We start from the raw sequence: 13,296 nt of genomic DNA, 5'->3' as shown, positions 1-13,296 counted from the left end.
AGAGAGAGGTTGAGGGTGATGGCGGAGCTGCAGCAGCTGCAGGAGTTTGAGATCCCCACGGGACGGGAGGCTCTACGGGGCAACCACAGTGCCCTGCTGCGGGTCGCTGACTACTGCGAGGACAACTATGTGCAGGTAGGTAGAGCGGGCACAGGCCTGACACCCCAGCCCTGGAGAAGGGACCCTGAGCCCAGCCCCAGGTTGGGCCTGGGGAGCCATCCTGACAGTGCTTGTCCTGGGCCTTGGCTGAGATATCTTCCCACTCCAGGCTTCAGCTTCATCCCAGACCGAAACACTTAACCCTGACCCCATACTACCCAAGCCCCCACTGTGCCCCTTCTTGCTCTCAGAGCCTCAGAGATGTCTGGGACAGACAGTGAGATTCCATCCTGTTCTCAGGCCTCACCCCAGGTTCATCCTTCTGAGTCCCCCACAGGTTGGTCCAGAGACCCAAAGCCCCTGCCCTCACACAGATGCTGGTGATCATTCTGTTTCCAGGCTGGCTCTGGGAGAGGCTTCGGAAGAACTTCCCAAACAGCACAGTGAAACTGAGATGGACCAGGGAAAGGCTTTCCCTGAGATCTGAGGAAGAGTGAGGATAAGGCAGAGTAGGCTGGGCTAAAGAGAGGGGGTCTCATGCAGAGGCAGGGGGATGGCCCACATGACTGCTGGGAGCAGGCTACCAGCAGAAGATGGGGAGGTGGCATTGTAGAACAGTTTGTAAATAGTGTGGTTGTCCTGGGGCTGAAAACATGGATTCCTGGATTCAAGGAGGAAAAGCAAGGCAACTTAGCCATGATGGAAATAACTTCTGTTATTTCATTAATCTGTACAACTACCTTGTGAGGCATGTAATTCCTATTTTACAGATGTGGAAACAGTAGCTCAGGGAGGTGAAGTGACTTGTCCAAGGCCACACAGCTCCAAACAGCAGAGCCAGGCATTCCTTTGTTTGTTTGTTTTTTGAGCTGGAGTTTTGCTCTTGTTGCCCAGGCTGGAGTGCGATGGCGTGACTTTGGCTCACGGCAACCTCTGCCTTCCATGTTCAAGAGATTCTCCTGCCTCAGCCTCCTGAGTAGCTGAGATTACAGACACGCACCACCACGCCCAACTAATTTTGTATTTTTACTAGAGACAGGGTTTCGCCATGTTGGTCAGGCTCAGGTGATCCACCCATCTCAGCTTCCCAGAGTGGTGCTGGGATTACAGGACTGAGCCACTGCGCCCAGCCAGATTTTTTTTTTTTTGAGACAGGGTCTCCTCTGTCAACCACGCTGGAGTGCTGTGGCATGATCATCGCTCATTGGAGCCTTGAACTTCTGGGCTCAAGCAATCCTCCCACTTCAGCCTGCTGAGTAGCTGGGTGTACAGGCACATGGCACCATGCCTGGCTAATTTTTTTTATTTTTTATTTTTTAGAGACAGGGTCTCCATATGTAGCCCAGGCTGGTCTTGAACTCCTGGCCTCAAGTGATCTGCCCACCTTGGCCTCCCAAAGTGCTAAGATTACTATGTGAGCCACCACACTTGGGCCTCCCTGACTTCTGATGCCAAGCTCTTTCCTCTCCATCTTTCTGCCTCCCGACTTGCTTTATGACTTTAAGACAGTTTATTTGTACTCTCTGGCTTAGATTTCCTCTGCTCCCTGAATTGCTTGCTGCAGGCTAATGTTATTACCCCTTGGGCAAAACTTTATTTTCCTAACATGTACTAACCAAACTATGAGAACAGGCACAGGGATCTCCTAGCATAATAAGAATGTTGAAAAAAAGAAATAAATGAGGAACAAGCACTCATGGGAAATGGCAGATTAAAGAGAGTCAGTGATGACAGCAGTTAAAACACTCTGGACCCTTCCTTTGGGCCAGACATGTTACCAGCTTGGCCTCCCTTCATCCTCATCTCAAGCCTAGTGAAGTCAGTACCATTCCCCTTCACAGTGAGGAAGCTGAAGTTTGCAAAGGTGAAGTCATTTTCCCAGAGGTCTCCAAGCTAGTGGTAGAGCCCATATTCAAACTCAGAAATCTGAATCCAAAGCCCATTCCCTATTCCACTAACTGAAAATGCTACTCTGGGTATCATTTCCATCTGTTTGGATGTTGAATGACCACCCGCAGATGAAGCAGAACAAGGCTTGGAAACCAGCGCATTCTTCTAGCATAGAAAGGCATGTTCCCGCTGGGCTTGGTGGCTCACGCCTGTACTCCCAGCACTTTGGGAGGCCGAGGTGGGTGGATCACTTGAGGCCAGGAGTTCAAGACCAACCTGGCCAACATGGTGAAACCCTGTCTCTACTAAAAAAACAAAACCAAACAAACAAACAAAAAAAACACGAGAAAAAATAACCAGGTGTGGTGGTGCACGCCTGTAATCCCAGCTATGTGGGAGGCTGAGGCATGAGAATTACTCTACCCAGGAGGCAGAGGTTGCAGTGAGCCAAGATCACACCACTGCACTCCAGCCTGGGCAACAGAGTGAGACTCTGTCTCAAAAAAAAAGAAAGAAAGGCATGTTCCCTCTATGGTCAAGGATCCAAGCAGCCCTTTCCATTCTTCCCATAACTTCTGCATGCCTCAAAGAGCTTCCACAGGGCTCTCATTTGCACACACAGTGCAGTCTGGGGTCACAAAGACCAAGGTCCAATTTCCAGCTCTGCCACCTACCAACTACAGGAACTGTGGCAAGTTTCTCCTCTGATTCTCATGCCTGCCTTCAGGGGTGGCTCCATGGGTTTAATGTAAAAATGTATCAAGGCATTTAGCCTAGTGTTTGCCCCTTCAGAAGAGCAAGATAAATGGCAGCTCTTACCATGACTATCGTCATCATTATCATTCATTGGAAGGATGGATAATAAGAATCAGTTCTAGGGAGTAAAAGCTGTCCTTGCAAAAATATGCAGGGCGTCAGAAGCCCTGACCCAGGCTGGGATCCCCAGACTCCTGCTTCCTTCATGCAGAACACTAACTACTAGAACACACAACCTGATACCTTTCCTGGCCTTTCTGAGGCTCTTTGGGCAAATGCCTAGGAAGTTTCTGAATCTCACAATTGCTGTTACATAAGGCCTGACTGACTCCCTTACACTCCCTCCCCACCTGCAGCCCTTCTCTCCCCACATTGCTGAGATGTTAGGGAACCCACAGGGAAGGCCAGGGTTGACTGAGTTTACAGTCAGGGTAATTTGCATGGCAAACAAGCACTCAGCCACAGAGATGGATCCCAGACCCTCGTCCCTGCACACCTAACTTTGGGCCAAAAGCAAAGCCAGGGGCCAGTAGGTGTTAGGGCTCCAGGTGCCCAGAGCTGGGCCCAAGCAGACACTTTTCCTATTTGGGCCAACAATTCCACATGTCAGTTTGGGGAGGAAACTGAACAGGAGAAGACAGGCAAGCTAAGCAATCTGGGTGGACTGGCCACAGAACAAGGCTCCATCTCAAAAATAAAAAGAAAGAAACCTGGGTGGAGATGGAGGAGTAGTCACTGCTCAGTTCTGGACCTGTTTCCTCATTCAGTAAAGGAAGGTCCTGAACTAAATCAAGACCTGTTACCGTCTGGTTTTACTATCCTGGGTTGATTTCTTTGCCTATTCAAAGTTATTGGTGACACATGCTGAGGAGATGTAAATTTTGTTGCATATGCTGATGAGATGTAAATGAACATGCAAACGAGCATCGCTTTCCCACTCTTGGAAAAGAAAGACAGGGAAGAGAGAGCTACCGCCTGGGCTTCCCAGAAGTTCTGGCTCAGGCTCCATTAGAGGCCCCCAGGTGTCTTAGACCCTGCTTTTAGAGTTTCTAGGTCTGCTCTCCATTGACAGGCCCTGAGGGGCACCCGAGGGCTCCAGCAAGGGGACTGCAGTGTGCAGCCTGGCCTGTTGGCCCACTGGCTCTACCCCAGATTCACCCTGGACTTGCCCCCTACCTGCCTTAGAAAAGTACAGACTAGAGTATGGCGACTCCACAACCCGACCAGAGATGAGGAAGCTGCCTGCAGAACCAAAAGACCAGAGAAGTTTTGCCCCAGCCCCCACAGCCTGATCTGGCACCCAAAAAAAACTTCTTTCCTTCAGCCACTGCCTGCTCACCCCTCCTGCACTGACTGGCAGTGTGGCCCTGGCCAGCGCCTGGCACTGTGCCTAGAACACAGTGGGAATGTGCCCAGAGAATGTTTGGGTTCCCATCCGACCTGCTAATTAACTCACAAGTGCATATTTATGAAGACTCTTCTGTGTGTTGGGCGTGATTCCAAGACGGGATACAGGATGAAACAGACAAGCCCCCTGCTCTCAGGACACTTCCATTTAAGGGATGGGGGTAGATAATGGAAAACTACATGGATGGTGTTTGATAGTGCTAAAAACCATGAAGAACAGAGAACAGGGTAAACGTGATAAAGAGGCAGGGAAGGAGTGGGCTGGGGGAAATCTTGGTGTGGCGAAGGAAGGTGTCTCTGAGAAACTGAGGCCTGCTAATAAGAAGATTCTGAAGGCCGAGCGCGGTGGCTTACACCTGTAATCCCAGCACTTTGGGAGGCCAGGGCAGGCAGATCACGAGGTTAGGAGATCAAGACCATCCTGGCTAACACGGTAAAACCCTGTCTCTACTAAAAATACAAAAAATTAGCCGAGCATGGTGGCATGCACCTGTAGTCCCAGCCACTTGGGAGGCTGAGGCAGGAGAATCGCTTGAACCTGGGAAGTGGAGGTTGCAGGGAGCTGAGATCACGCCAATGTACTCCAGCCTGGGTGACAGAGTGAGATTCCATCTCAAAAAAAACAAAAAGGATTCTGAAAATAAGTACAACACGTGCCAAGGCCCTGAAACAGAAACAGTTCAGCTTGTTCAGGAACAAAACCCAGTGGGCAAATGTGGCTGGAGGGAAGGGTGTGAGAGGGAAGTGGTAAAGGTGGTTTCAAGGAGATGAAGGTGAAGAGAAAGCTGGGAGCCAGACCTGGAGGGGCTGTAGTAGGCCACGGTTAGAAGCTTGGATTTTATCCTCAGGGTACTGGAAAGCTATTAGAGGGAATGAATGAATACATTCCCTCTGTTCTGGGCCTCAGTTTCCTTATCTGAGTTCCCAAATACCTATCTGCAGACTGGAGCTAAACAAAAAGTGCAAGAGTCACATGGAAAGCTTTTTTTTTTTGAGACAGGGTCTCACTCTGTCCCCCAGGCTGGAGTGCAGTGATGTGATTTCAGCTCGCTGTAACCTCCGCCTCCCAGGTTCAAGTGATTCTCATGCCTCAGCCTCCCAAGTAGCCGGGATTACAGGCACGCACCACCATGTCTGGTTAATTTTTGTATTTTTAGTAGAGACAACATTTCGCCATGGTAGCCAGGCTGGTCTCAAACTCCTGGCCTCAAGTGATATGCCCACCCAGGCCTCCCAAAGTAGTGGGATTACAGTTGTGAGCCACTGCATCTGGCCATGGTTTGTTTCTTTTTAAGAAAGCCAGCCGGGTATGGTAGGTCACGCCTGTAATCCCAGAACTCTGGGAGGCTGAGGCAGACTTCGCCTGGGAGCAGGAGTCCCACACCAGCCTGATCTACATGGAGAAACCCCCGTCTCTACTAAAAAAAATTAAAAATTAGCTGGCCATGGTGGTGCCTGCCTATAATCCCAACTACTCTGGAGGCTGAAGCATAATGCACGTGCACTTGAACCTGGGAGGGGGAGGCTTCGTCAGCCGAGATCACATCACTGCACTCCAGCCTGGGCAACAAGAGTGAACCTCTGTCTCAAAAAAAAAAAAAAAAAAAAGAATGCTTGGCCAGGGGCAGTGATTCATGCCTGTAACCCCAGCACTTGCAGAGGCCAAGGAAGGTGGGTCACTTGAGGTCAGGAGTTCAAGACCAGCGTGGCCAACATGGTGAAACCCTGCCTCTACTAAAAATATGGAAATTCACCAGGCATGGTGGTGCATGCCTGTAATCCCAGCTACTTGGGAGGCTGAGGCAGGAGAATCGCTTGAACCCAGGAGGCAGATGTTGCAGTGAGCCGAGATCATGTCATTGTACTCCAGCCTGGGCAACAAAGTGAGACTCTGTTCCAAAAAAGAGATTGTCTGCTCTAGCCAGTGTTGCCTTCCTCTTTCCTTTCTACCATTCACCCCACTCCAACCCCTCAAAGGACAGCCGGTTGCTGAATTCTTCAGGAGGGTTGTACCATCATCTCCTCTCAGTCCTCGGCCTATTTGAGAATGGTGTCTTTCCCTCCCTTTGCATCCATTCCCCAAGGCTGCAGATTCACTTTTTAAAAGTGAATTTAAAGTGATATTATAGCAAGTCCCTCTTCCTACAATGTCGTTCTGCTGGAAGCTACCTCAGATAGCTGAGGGTTGCTGCTGTCTCCCAATCCAGCCCCGACTTTCCCTAAAGCCTCTCGCATTCCACCCCAGCCAGCCAAGGATCCAGTGGGATGCTGGCCCTTAGGCCAGGGCTGTGTGTATTTCAGGCCACAGACAAGCGGAAGGCGCTGGAGGAGACCATGGCCTTCACTACCCAGGCACTGGCCAGCGTGGCCTACCAGGTGGGCAACCTGGCCAGTCACACTCTGCGCATGTTGGACCTGCAGGGGGCCGCCCTGAGACGGGTGGAAGCCCGTGTAAGCACGCTGGGCCAGGTAAGGAGCGGGGAAGGCATCTTGAGTCAGGCCCCAGCTCTTCAGCCTGACTCAGACATTTTCTACTGCAAAAGTTCCTTCCTGCTTTCCTCCATGTCCAAATGCCCAACTCTACAGCAGAAGGTTGGCACTTCCCAAGCTTTTCGGGCCTCCTTATCTCTGTGGCTATGCTACAAATTCCCCGAAGGCAGAGCTCTTTCTTTCTCAGAATGCTATCCTGGACATTACTCTCTCCCCTCAGCAATCACAGCAGCGGCATACACAGTAAAGAAGCAAATGAACCCTGCTTGCATCTTAATACAAGCAGTGTCTTAATAAATATCCTAGACCTGGCTGGGTGCAGTGGCTCACGCCTGTAATCCTAGCACTTTGAGAGGCCGAGGCGGGTGGATCACCTGAGGTCAGGAGTTCGAGATCAGCCTGGCCAACATGGTAAAAACCCGTCTCTACTAAAAATACAAAAATTAGCCGGGCGTGGTGGCGTGCGCCTATAATCCCGGCTACTTGGGAGGCTGAGGCAGGAGAATCGCTTGAACCCAGGAGGCAGAGTTTGCAGTGAGTCAAGATTGCACCATTGCACTACAGCCTGGGCAACAAGAGAGAAATTCTGGCTCAAAAATAAACGAATAAATAAATGTCCTAGACCCAGGATGCTTGCTTGACAAGGTCATCTTCAGCCCTGGAAGCACTGCCACTACCATACCGTATACCCCCTCCAGCCCCACCCCCACAGTGTTCTAATGTACACACCCTCCTCCTTCCTTCCTGGATCCTTGACCGACGAATTGCCCTGTAAAGCACATGCACAGATCCCACCACACATTCGGCCTGGCCTGCGCATCGCCCACATGTTCAGTGTGTGGGGTGTGTCTTTTCCTCTCCCCGGCAGACCAGAGTTCCCACCCTTTCATAATGTAGGCTTCTCCATGGAACATTCTGAGAGGAAGTCAGTTCACTTATTTGTCCCCCAAAAGGGAGAGCTGATCCAGCCACCGTTCTCAGCCACCTCCGTATTATCCCCCTCTGCTCCCAAGCTGCCCCGTGCTTAACACGTCCCCAGGGATGTCGTGTTTTCTCTTTTCCTCCTGCTCCTGCTCAGCTAATAATAACCCTTATTCTCTTTCCACCAGGAAGTTGCTCCCGAGTGGCTTCATCCTTTTCTGATGCTTTTCCCAATTGCTATGTGGCCTGGGGGGTGGGGAAAGGCCCTCTTTCTCTAGACCTCGCTGCCTCTCCTGGTCCCTAACCCCAGCCCAAAGTCTCTATCTTCTTCCTGCCTTAGAGGGAAGGGCGCTGGACACAAACCACCCCCCAACTGTCACCTCGAACCCTGTCATGCAGATGGTGAACATGCATATGGAGAAGGTGGCCCGAAGAGAGATTGGTACCTTAGCCACAGTCCAGCGGCTGCCCCCTGGCCAGAAGATCATTGCCCCAGAGAGCCTACCCACCCTCACGCCCTACAGCAGGAGACCCCTCAACTTTGGCTGCCTGGATGACATTGGCCATGGGATCAAGGTAGAGAGAGCCCTCCTCCTTCCCTCCCAATGCACCCTCTCCTGCCTCGTGGCCCCTTTGCCTGAAGACCCAGTTATCCTGCATGTTTTGTCCCAACTTGCCACTCCATCCACCCGCCTCCACCGTTCCCTGAAGCCATTCCTCTGAGCTCTTCTCCCTCTCCCCAGATTTTGTCATCCTTTCCCTCCCTCCAAAACTGGTCTGTACCGTCCTCAGAGGATCTGCTGAGTGTGAGATCCTGAGCACCCCTTGCCCCCCTCCCTGCCCCCATGGGCGCCAGGCAAGTGGGAAGGGGAAGAAGGGGAAGGGAGGATGTCAGGGCGTGCATGAGAATGGCTCCCAGCCACATGAGAACAGCAACTTCCTCTGTCTGGGGGTTTGAGGTCACTGCACTGAGCAGGCACCCCAGAGCTGCTGTTGGTGAGAAGCGGGGATGCAGCCACACAAAGAGGACTTGGAGCATGACGAGGGCACCTTCTCAGCCTGTGTCTTTCTGTGATGCTGGAGACGTCCACTCACACCCATCCCATCTTCAATTCCTGAATCCATACTTTGACATTTCTGTATCGAAATGAAGCCCTTGATATCCTTAACTTATCAGCCCCCTCAAAGGGGAAACCACACTCTCCCCTCAGCCACCAGGCCTCCTTCCCACCAGTAAGGTCTCTGTTATCTAACTTATATTCTTTTTGCTTCAGCTCAACTCCCTTTTGTTTGCCCCTGGTGACCTGTATGACGTAACATTGTACCAGCCCCTTGGGGAAGTCCCCCGGTAACAGAAGTGCCTTTCTTCTTTTTTAAAATTTAATTTTATTATTTTTTTGAGAGGGAATCTTGCTCTGTCACCCGGGTTGGAGTGCAGTGGCACAATCTTGGCTCACTGCAACCTCCGCTTCCTGGGTTTAAGCGATTCTCCTGCCTCAGCCTCCCAAGTAGATGGGATTACAGGCACCTGCCACCGCATCTGGCTAATTTTTTTTGTAGTTTTTAGTAGAGACAGGGTTTCACCATCTTGGCAAGGCTGGTCTTGAACTCCTGACCTTGTGATCCACCTGCTTGGGCCTCCCAAAGTGCTGGGATTACAGGTATGAGCCACTGTGCCCGGCCCTTTTGGCTGTTTGTTTTTGAAACAGAATCTCACCATCACCCAGGCTGGAGTGCAATGGTGCAATCTTGGCGCATTGCAACCTCAGCCTCCCGGGTTGGAGCCATTCTTGTGCATCAGCCTCCTGAGTAGCTGGGATTACAGGCATGCACCACCATGCCTGGCTAATTTTTTGTATCTTTAGTAGAGGTGGGGTTTTGCCAAGTTGGCCAGGCTAGTCTTGAACTCCTGACCTCAAGTGATCCACCCACCTTGGTCTCCCAAAGTGCTGGGATTATAGGTATGAGCCACTGTGCCTGGCTGAAGTGTCCTTTTCACGTTAGCTTGTGTCCTGTCATTTACACATCCCCCTTAAGTGGCCTGGGTCCTGCTCCTCTCTGCCCTAACTCCCCAAAGCCAATTCCACAAATCTGCGAAAATGACAGGTGAGACACTTCTAAGGGTGATATGTCCTCTCCTTTCCCCACCCTCTCCTCAGCCCAATCAAAGTTAGGGAGCACCAAATTTAGGGCCCCAGCTTCCTGGGCTCTAAGATGGTCTGCAGGAGGGACGGGGGTGCTGGGCCAACTCAACACCCTGCGGCTGTGCAGAGGAAGTGGCTGTCGGCTTTAGCAGAATTGAGTCCCAGAACCCAGGCAATGACAAGGGAGTGGGGTGGGGGGAGGGCAGGAGAGGAGCCTGAGAAGTGGAAGTGGGAACTGGCCATGCCAGGCTCTCCCTCCGGGTTCTCATCCACCCCCCTTCCATTTCCTCTTGGGGATGAGGGCAGGGAGCCGCCCCTCACCCCAAATGTCAGCCCTACCTCCGGCTTCCTCGCAGGACCTCAGCACGCAGCTGTCAAGGACCGGTACCCTGTCTCGAAAGAGCATCAAGGCCCCTGCCACACCCGCCTCCGCCACATTAGGGTGAGACCTCGCTGCTACTCCAACCAGCCTGGCCCTGCCCTGCGCGACCCTCAAACTCTCCTCCCCCGCCTCACCACCCACCCCTGGAGCCCGGGTGCTCAGGCAGTCTTGCTGGATGCCCGGGGCCAAACTTCCCCCTCAGCCAACTGCCCTTCCTGCTCGCACCCGACCCCTGCTGGCCAGAAGCCTTACTCCTCCCTCCTAATATCCACTCCTCGTTCCCTGGCAGGAGACCACCCCGGATTCCCGAGCCAGTGCACCTCCCAGTGGTGCCCGACGGCAAACTCTCCGCCGCCTCCTCCGCCTCTTCCCTGGCCTCGGCCGGGTGAGACCTACAAGACCACGTGGATGGGTGGAGGGTGGGAGGTGGCTTTTGAGAGGGGCCTCCTGCAGGTGGTCGCAGTGACTCCTGACGAGAGGACTCTGGGTCACACGTGCGGGGCTGCGTTTAGGATTGGAGGGGTGGGGCCAGTTGGGGATGCTGCAGCGGGGAAAGTGTTTGCCAACCCGGCCGAGCCCCGCTTTCTCTGGTATCCAGCAGCGCCGAAGGTGTCGGTGGGGCCTCCACGCCCAAGCGGCAGGCGGCACCCCCAGCCCCACCTCTCCTCAACTCCTTGGACCCACCTCCTCCACCAGCAGTCTTCGAGGAGTTCCAGCGGCCTCCCCCGCTGGAGTTGTCGCCGCCCCCACCGGGTAAGGAGCTCCACCCCTTCTACTTCCCAACCGCGGGATCAGTCTCCTGCCACCCCTCAGCCCACACTTCTTGGATCTACCCCGGCTAGCATCAGTGAACTGCTCCTCCAAGGAAGGCAGCACGCCAGCAAAAGGAGGCGGCGGAAATGAACTAATATAACTTAGTGCCTTCTGTATACCAGGTCCTGTGTTTGAAGCCTCTCATCCATTTTCTCATTTAAACTTAATCCTGAGGATCAGGTGGGATGGCTCACCGCTATAATCCCAGCACTTTGCGAGGCCATGGAGGGTGGATCACTTGAGGTCAAGAGTTGGAGACCAATATTGCCAACATGACTAAAAATACAAAAATTAGCTGTGCATGGTGGCACGTTCCTGTAATCCTGTAATACACAGGAGGCTGAGGCAGGAGGATCACTTGAACCCGGGAAGCAGAGGCTGCAGCGAGCTGAGATTGCCCCACTGCACTCCATCCTGGGTGACAGAGCAAGACTCCCTCTCAAAAAATAAAATAAAAAACTTCATCTTGAGAGGGTCTTTACACTCTCCCTTAACAGAAGAAGCCAGTGAAGCTGAAGTTCAGTGACTTGCCCAAGCGTCACCCAGCTAATAAGAGGCAGGCATTGACTATCCTCTACTCCTGGATGATCTTTCAAGGTTTACTGAGCACTTACTACGTGCTAGCAGCACTATGGGAGGACAGGAGTGAGTGGAGGAAGATTGCATGAGTTAAGGTGCATTTTTCTTTTTTATAGAGGCGGGGTTTCACCATGTTGGCCAGGATGGTCTCCATCTCTTGACCTCGTGATCCACCCGCCGTGGCCTCCCAAAGTGCTGGGATTACAGGCGCTTTTTTTTTTGTTTGGAGTCTCTCTGTCATTCAGGTTGGATGGAGTGAATTGGTGAGATCTAGGCTCACTGCAACTTCCATCTCCCGGGTTGAGTGATTCTCCTGCCTCAGTTTCCCAGGTAGCTGGGACTACAGGTTTGCCACCATGATCAGCTAATTTTTTAGTAGAGACCGGGTTTCACCATGTTGGCCAGGCTGGTCTCGAACTCCTGACCTCAGGTGATCTGCCTGCCTCAGCCTTCCAAAGTGCTGGAATTACAGGCGTGAGCCACCGTGTCTGGCCAGTGGATTCTAGGGCCCAGCTCTCAAGCAGTTCCCTGACACATTGAAGGAGTTTCCTGTGCCACACTTAGAGCCTTTCTGCTTTTCCCCCAAGATGAAGAGCTGCCCCTGCCGCTGGACCTGCCTCCTCCTCCACCCTTGGATGAAGATGAACTGGGGCTGCCTCCACCGCCACCAGGCTTTGGGCCTGATGAGCCCAGCTGGGTGCCTGCCTCATACTTGGAGAAAGGTACCTGACTTCTGGGACTGAGAGTAACCAGATCCCATTTCCTAGCTTTTGCCTCTGTTGCCCTGACCCCCATTCCCCTCCCTCTACAAAGGTGTGGGCCCCACACACAATTTTCCTGATGAATTCAGAATGGAACTGGGGAGAGGGTAGCTGGCTTGGTACTAAATATTAACTAAGCTGGGGAGGGGTCCTGAAGGCTTGGAAGAAGCTCCCCTCCTACATACAGCCTTTTCCCCTGGAGTCTAGTACTTGAGATCCTGCCTCCCCACAGTAGTGGGGGGTAGAGGGGAGAGGGCAAGAGGCACATCTCACAGCACTCTCTTCTCTTGGCCTGCAGTGGTGACACTGTACCCATACACCGGCCAGAAGGACAATGAGCTCTCCTTCTCTGAGGGCACCATCATCTGTGTCACTCGCCGCTACTCTGATGGCTGGTGCGAGGGCATCAGCTCAGAGGGGACTGGATTCTTCCCTGGGAACTATGTGGAGCCCAGCTGCTGACAGCCCAGGGCTCTCTGGGCAGCCGATCTCTGCACTGAGTGGGTTGCATGAGTCCCAGGCCAAAACCAGCTCTGGTCACGGAGAGACTGATTCTGCCCACCTCTTGGGCTGCGAGCTGTGTTCTGTCCCTGATCCCATAGTGGCAGGGAGGGTGTCTTGAGGAGAGAGAACTTTACCCAGAGGCCTGCTGCAGATGGGGAAGAGCTGGACCCCAAGAAGCTTATCAACAGAGGACCCCTATTCCATGCGGGGCTGGGTCTCCTGCTCCAAGTGCCAACTCTGAATAAAACGGATGACGTCCTGTGACTGTCCCACGAGATAAGGGGCCAGGAGGTATTGAAAAGCACCCCAGTTCTAAGACTGCTGCTAATCACAGCTCTCAACCCCCAACCCACCAGCTGCCCCAGAAGCAGCATCTCCCATCCCCTCGGTACCCACAAAGTGCAGGCTACATTGGACCCCAGACGCCCCTCTGCAGCCATTGACCGCAACTTGCTCTTTTGCCCACTGCTTGCTGTGTGTGATGTGTTTGTATTTGGCTGGGCACTTGCCCAAGAGTGGGGACGATCTCCCTGACTTAAGCGGGGCTCTC

At 52.8% G+C, this 13,296-nt stretch overlaps 1 protein-coding gene across 3 annotated transcripts; it reads left to right on the top strand.

Annotated features, from left to right (window-relative positions):
* ABI3 (ABI family member 3) lies at positions 1 to 13,214 on the top strand. Of its 3 annotated transcripts, none has more exons than XM_008997400.5 (8): positions 1 to 135; positions 6,454 to 6,621; positions 7,963 to 8,139; positions 10,064 to 10,149; positions 10,379 to 10,474; positions 10,691 to 10,842; positions 12,069 to 12,203; positions 12,541 to 13,214. In XM_008997400.5, exons 1-8 carry the CDS (start codon positions 19 to 21, stop codon positions 12,702 to 12,704), a joined length of 1,095 nt encoding a protein of 364 aa, XP_008995648.3. In that variant the 5' UTR covers positions 1 to 18; the 3' UTR covers positions 12,705 to 13,214. The 3 variants fall into 3 exon arrangements, with proteins under 3 accessions (XP_008995648.3, XP_003733058.3, XP_008995649.3); XM_003733010.6 differs by having other exon boundaries at positions 10,688 to 10,842; XM_008997401.5 differs by lacking the exon at positions 6,454 to 6,621 and having other exon boundaries at positions 10,688 to 10,842.
* Positions 13,215 to 13,296: the final 82 nt, after the last annotated feature.

Source organism: Callithrix jacchus, chromosome 5 (genome assembly GCF_049354715.1).
Source record: "Callithrix jacchus isolate 240 chromosome 5, calJac240_pri, whole genome shotgun sequence".
Taxonomy (NCBI): Eukaryota; Metazoa; Chordata; class Mammalia; order Primates; family Cebidae; genus Callithrix; species Callithrix jacchus.
This window is presented reverse-complemented; position numbering and strand designations above follow the sequence as displayed.